Here is a 6,557-nt window from a genome sequence, read left to right on the forward strand (position 1 = left end):
GGAATTGCACAAGTAACCTCCAAACGAAGAGAACGTTTTCCTCAAATGTCCCACGTGTCCTCTTTTTATTCCTTGTCCTCTGCTCCCCTGGCTCTACCACTAACACCCTTTTTAAAAGGTGTGTTTCTTTCCCCAGCTCATCCCTGTCGGTCAAGCAGCACTTTTGTTTCTAACGTAGCTACTCTCCCGTCTGACCCCTGTCCCAGCCTCCCCCTCTGCAAGGCTGCTTCTTTGACCCGACTGCTCGGTGACCTTTGACACTGGGCTTTGCTGCCCGGTTGGTGCCTCTCATCCCTCACCCCTGCCCGCCCAGCTCACCCTCTTCAACTGGCCTCAGGTCTTCACCCCTTTGTTCCTCTCCTTCTCTCTCCCACATCCCATTCCTGGAGATTGTGGGCTGGGGGTGGCCGCTCTGGCCTCTCCCTCCTTTAGCCCTCCGAGAAGTCCGGGGGCCGGGGGTTAGGATGGGGCCCTTGAGGAAAGTGAGTGCCCGGCTTGCCCCCGGGAGCCTGGAGTCTGGAGCCTGGAGCCTGACGTCACCGCGCCCTGGCTGTCAATCTCTGGCGCGCGCCGCTCGCAGCAGCCTTTACTGCCACGGTGTCTCTCACTTGCTGCAGCACCGGCACGGCGACAGGCGCCCAGCACTTGCCTCTTTGCCGGGCCGGCCGCCTCCTGTAGGCAGCTGCTCCGTCCGCGCGGGGAGCGCAGCCCTGCGCCCCGCCACGGCGTCCATGACCAGCGACTTCCTGAAGACCTGACTCCACAGGTGAGCGGCCGGGCTCCCCGGAGGAACTCTGGAGCGGGGAAGGGGTGGCGGATAGCCAGGGAGAGGGTCTTTCCCGAGGCGGGAGAGATGGAACCTTGACTCCAGCCCCCCACAGACACAGACACACACAGACACACACACACACACACACAGACACACACACACACACACCCACACACACACACACACCCTAATTCCTCTCCTCCCACACCCCCTTCCCAGGGGTCTTGGGCTCCACGGCCGTCTTGGGCTCCGCGATCACAGAAACTTTGCCTTCAGCACCGCGGACAGCGACTCCGCTACTGTACTCGGGGGCGGCCCCGAGTGCGCTCGCCACAGCCCGGGCGGACTCTCCGGGCTGCTACTCCTAGCTCGGCGTATTTGGGTGGTGTGCGAATACGGGCGCATTTATGCACTGATCTGCGTGCATGTGACTGCATGTTATCCGTGTGTGTATCTGGGCAAAAACTCAGAAGTCCCTGCGGGCACCTGGTGCGTTTCACTCATTCATTCAACAGGTACTTATTGGGGTGGGGGCGGGGATCCCGGAGTGCGATGGGCAATCGGAGCGGGGCGATTCGAGCGGGGCACTTGAGCCTGAGCCAAGTTCGCAAGCAGACTGAATGACACACCTGACGCCTGCTCTCCCCGTCTGTGCAGGGTACAGCAACCGACCGCGATGAACGCGAGCGCCGCCTCGCTCAACGAGTCCCAGGTGGTGGCAGTGGCGGCCGAGGGAGCGGCAGCGGCGGCCACAGCAGCAGGGACGCCGGACACAGGCGAATGGGGGTCCCCCGCAGCGGCGGCGGCTCTGGGAGGGGGCAGTGGGGCTAATGGGTCGCTGGAGCTGTCGTCGCAGCTGCCGGCGGGGCCGCCAGGACTGCTGCTGTCGACGGTGAATCCATGGGACGTGCTGCTGTGCGTGTCCGGGACGGTGATCGCAGGTGAAAATGCGCTGGTGGTGGCGCTCATCGCTTCCACCCCGGCGCTGCGCACGCCCATGTTCGTGCTGGTGGGCAGCCTGGCCACCGCCGACCTGCTGGCGGGCTGTGGCCTCATCCTGCACTTCGTGTTCCAGTACTTGGTACCCTCGGAGACTGTGAGCCTGCTCACTGTGGGCTTCCTCGTGTCCTCCTTCGCCGCCTCGGTCAGCAGCCTTTTGGCCATCACTGTGGACCGCTACCTGTCCCTGTACAACGCGCTCACCTATTACTCGCGCCGGACCCTGTTGGGCGTGCACCTCCTGCTCGCAGCCACCTGGACCGTGTCCCTAGGCCTCGGGCTGCTGCCAGTGCTCGGCTGGAACTGCCTGGCCGAGCGCACCGCCTGCAGCGTGGTGCGCCCACTGACGCGCAGCCATGTGGCACTGCTCTCTGCCACCTTCTTCGCGGTCTTCGGCATCATGCTGCACCTGTACGTGCGCATCTGCCAGGTGGTCTGGCGCCACGCGCACCAGATAGCGCTGCAGCAGCACTGCTTGGCGCCGCCCCACCTCGCCACCACCAGAAAGGGCGTGGGTACGCTGGCTGTGGTGTTGGGCACTTTCGGCGCCAGCTGGCTGCCCTTCGCCATCTATTGCGTGGTGGGCAGCCACGAGGACCCAGCCATCTATACCTACGCCACCCTGCTGCCTGCCACCTACAACTCCATGATCAATCCCATCATCTATGCCTTCCACAACCAGGAGATCCAGCGTGCCCTGTGGCTCCTGTTCTGTGGCTGTTTCCAGTCCAAAGTGCCCTTCCGCTCCAGGTCACCCAGTGAAGTCTGAAGGGCTCCTCCGTGTCCTCTCACCAACACCACACCCCAACAAGCCAGCCTTTGGTGAGCTTCTTGACTCCTGCTGATGAACTGTGAGATCACAAATGCTGGAATCTGACTTTGGAAAGAAAGAGGGAATGAACGTACATTTAACAAACTTACAAGAACAAAGAGGCTTGTTGGCACTTTACATATACAGTGTATACATGTGTACATATATATACAAATATTTGTATCTTCTGGAGGTGTTCAGGATGTGGAGCTTCCTGTTCTGTGAAAAACTAACAAAAACATGTGGTTGTATACTCAACTTGTACATCACATTAGTCAAGTGAAGACATTCCAATACTGCTTAATTACAGCACTTTATTTTTAGCTGCTGAAGTGCCAAAACAGTGTTGCCATTTTCAAGGGCAGGGGAAAGGGAATAAAAGGAGTATTTTTGTTGTATGTGATAGAATATTTTGCTGCAGATGCATCAACAAATTACAACATATTTTGTACACAAATAAACACATTATAAAAATATTATAAAAATGTAATTTGGGGGCATGTGACTGTATAGATTTACTAATTGAGATTTGGATTTTGAGTGTTTACTTAAATGTTTACTATGTATCAACTCCCTCTTGAGAAAATCTTTATGTAAAAAATCATATGCATTTGCACATTGTTCATAAATTTTCACTGAAATACCTAACCTAGATCATTGTGATAGGAGGGGGGCAGCAGGAAAGGAGTAAGATACTCATGTAACAGTAGTCGCAGGACGTTAATGGGTTTTCAGTGTTCTTAACGCAAGTTAATCTACTCCCTTTGGTTACTTGGTTTGGAAAACAAGTTTCAGAGCATGTCTGAAACCATTCCTTTGTATCACCCCATGTACACCTGTGAATCATGAAAACACAGCTTTCAATTGTAGTTCTTCCAGTATGGCAAGAATTTTAAATGTTGAAAATTCATATTGACTTAGAACATCGTTGCTGGCCAGGTCTTGTAGCAAAATGCACAGTCTTATAAAATGAACAAATTCTTCCAAGGATTCCGAGTATAAACCTCGTACCTTTAAGAGGTAAATAAAGGTATATCCAGCATCCCCTCTTGAGGCACACTCATCTTCAAAACAGGGCATTAGGAATATTCCTGTTCCACTGATGGGTGTGAGTCATGATCACCCTCCTCCCCTTCTTACAGGATGATGTGAGGATAAATAAGAGAATAAATGTGGGCTTCTTTGAGCCCCCGTGAAGAAACAGGAAAATACACATAAGCAAATGTGTTTATGCATTCCACAAAAATATTTATTGAGTGCCTACTTCATGCTAGACACAATTCCAGGGCTGGGAATATAAAAGTGAGCAAAATAGGCAAAAAGTCTCTGTGATCATAATGTTACATTCTGGTGGGGGAGATGGCCTACAAGCAAATAGGGGGAGAACCTTGACTGATACAGGAAGGGTGGTGAATTGAAAAAGTTAGTTATAGACTCCTAAATGGAGAGCTGATATGGGCAGTTATTCATTAGTTTACAATGCTTCTATAGCACTTACTATATGCCAGACACTGCTCTAACCACTTTATGAGTATTAGCTCATTTAGTCACCATAACAATCTTGAATTGGTCAGGTCCCAGCAGGAAATAAATGGCACATTCAACCCAGGTGATTGAGAAGAGTTTAATGAAGGGACTATTTATAAAAGTGTGAGCATGGTTAAGGGAAACCAACAAGGGATGGTGAATTTCCCCCGAGCTAGCACCAGCCTGGCTGCCAGAAAGAGAAAGGGAGGAGAACAATTACTAGAACCAGGATAGCAGGTTGTAGGTTTTGGCTGCCCAGCAGGAGTTGTGGCCTTTAGTAGAGGAAGGCAGCCACTGCCAAACTATAGCCTGGTGGGGGGAAAACTGGGAGAATAAATTACCAGAACACCCTCTTCTCCCTTCATCCCACCTCCAGATGGTGCCTTCCATTAATTAAACTCAACCAGAAGCCAGAGAACAAGAAAACTTACTGGGCTGCAAGAAGCAGTCCACAAAGGTCAGCTTCCTTGGGCATCGAGAAGATAGAGAAGGGTGAAAAGTAGATCTGCTGGTGCAAACAAAACATCCAGCATTAATGCTATGAGCTAAATACTGTTATTATCCCCACTTCACAGACGAGGAGACAGAGGCATACAGAGGTTAGCTACACACATCTGGAGTTCAGGAGAGAGATCTAAGCTGGACAAATGAATTTGGGACTTAACAATATATAGGTGATATTTAAAGCCATGGGTCTGGATGAGGTCACCTCGGGAGTACTTGCAGACAAAGGAGAGAATAGGGCAAGGTCTGAGCCCCAGGGAACTGAACTATTTAGAAATCAAGAAGACAAGGAGGATAAAGCAAAGGAGAAAGAGAATTGGTCAGTGAGGTGGGAGGAAACTAAGAGAGCACTGTGAACCAAAATAAAGAAGAGGAAAGTGTTTGAGAAAGGAGTAGTCAGCTGGCTCAAATGTTGCCTAGAGAAAAGTAAAATGAGGTCATTAACAAAAACTAAAGATTTTGTAAGGTGAATGTTATTAGTGAACTTGACAAGAGAAGCTTCAGGAGAAGGAGAGGGTAGTAAAGCTTGATTGTAGAAGGTACAAGAGAAAATGCATGAGCAATCTAGTCTCCAGCAGCTCACAGCAGAACTGTGACCTTTTCAACACTATAAAACACACTATGTTTTATAGATGCAGAGTTTTATGGTGTCTATAAATTTAGAGCCAGGAAGATTATCATTATTGTTTATTTGTCAAATTGAAATTTTCTAAAGAACTAACCTTCATAGACTCTTCAGCCTCATCAGACAATGTTTCATGTTCTATTAGCATCTAGAATGCATTCAAATGGACTGAAATACAAAAGCTCTGGCTGTTAACTTCCCCACATGTGGGGCAAACAATATAAGAGACGGAACAAAGAAGTCAATATTATTATACATTTCATTATTACAGAGAAAAACTTCTTGCAATCAGAACATTCAGAGAGTTCGAGGCTAAAATAATAAGACAGAGATCATGGATCTGACTTCAATCCACTCAATATTAATATTCAACATCAGCCCTAGTCCGAATCTAAAGGTTTGGGAGAGTCAAGAATAAGAAGACACTTATTATCAGGGTTAATAACGCCGACTTACACATTTGGCCAGGCTGTGTAATGTCAATAGGCTTGACATTAACCAACCTGGTGATGAGAATATAAAACTGTAGGTAGGTCTTGGAACATTTTCATAAAGGAATGTCACATATTCATTTGACATATCAAATATTAATTAAGAATCTCATATTCCAAGACTCTATGCTGGTTGCTGGACATATACAGTCTTTGAGAAAGACAAGACTCTCTCAAACATCCAGCTGCCTAACCACTTTGTCATCTAATAAGCATCCTAAATTTAGCACATTTAAAATTGGGTCACTGATCTTTATCCCTAAACCTGCTCATTAGCCCTTATTTACTAAGTTAATAGCAACGTCATCTTTCTAGTTGTTCAGCCTGGAAATCTCGGAGTTACACTCACCCTTCTATTTCTCTCCTACCTCACATCCAATGTGTTAGCAAAGCCTGTTGTCTTTACCTTCAGAATATACCAGAATCCAGCCAGTTCTCATCATCTGCACCACTATAATTATCTCTTGCCTGAGTTACTGTGGTAACCTCCTATCTGGTCTCCTGGCTTCAGTTCTTGTGCCCTTCAGTCTATTGTCTATACAGTGGCTCATCCCCACGAGCAGTTTCTCCCTTGACTGCTCTTCACGTCCAGGTACAAGCCCACCAAGAGTGCAGTCCATCTCAAAAGGACAAACTTGGGGAAGAGTTATATAGGCCCTGAAAATAGGCCTTGAGTCAGAATTTCTTGCATAAGGAATTTTGGGGTCCTGGGTAGCTGGGGCCTGGTGTAAAAGTGAGGACATAGATTCTTCACCCTGAGAAAGGAGCAGAGCTACAGGAGGTCTCTAAAGCATAAGCCCAGGGCAGGGCCCCACTTGCAGTCTATTGTCT

At 49.1% G+C, this 6,557-nt stretch overlaps 1 protein-coding gene across 1 annotated transcript; it reads left to right on the forward strand.

Moving 5' to 3' along the window:
- The first annotated feature begins 555 nt into the window (after positions 1 to 555).
- GPR6 (G protein-coupled receptor 6) lies at positions 556 to 3,054 on the forward strand. The gene is made up of 2 exons (XM_008571525.1): positions 556 to 766; positions 1,427 to 3,054. Exon 2 carries the CDS (start codon positions 1,446 to 1,448, stop codon positions 2,535 to 2,537), a length of 1,092 nt encoding a protein of 363 aa, XP_008569747.1. The 5' UTR covers positions 556 to 766; positions 1,427 to 1,445; the 3' UTR covers positions 2,538 to 3,054.
- Positions 3,055 to 6,557: the final 3,503 nt, after the last annotated feature.

The sequence above is a fragment of the Galeopterus variegatus genome, unplaced genomic scaffold (genome assembly GCF_000696425.1).
Source record: "Galeopterus variegatus unplaced genomic scaffold, G_variegatus-3.0.2 Scaffold699, whole genome shotgun sequence".
In the NCBI taxonomy this organism is placed as follows: domain Eukaryota; kingdom Metazoa; phylum Chordata; class Mammalia; order Dermoptera; family Cynocephalidae; genus Galeopterus; species Galeopterus variegatus.

Excerpts from the sequence above, each read along its gene's own strand:
- GPR6 (XM_008571525.1), top strand. The coding sequence starts at position 1,446 with ATGAACGCGAGCGCCGCCTCGCTCAACGAGTCCCAGGTGGTGGCAGTG.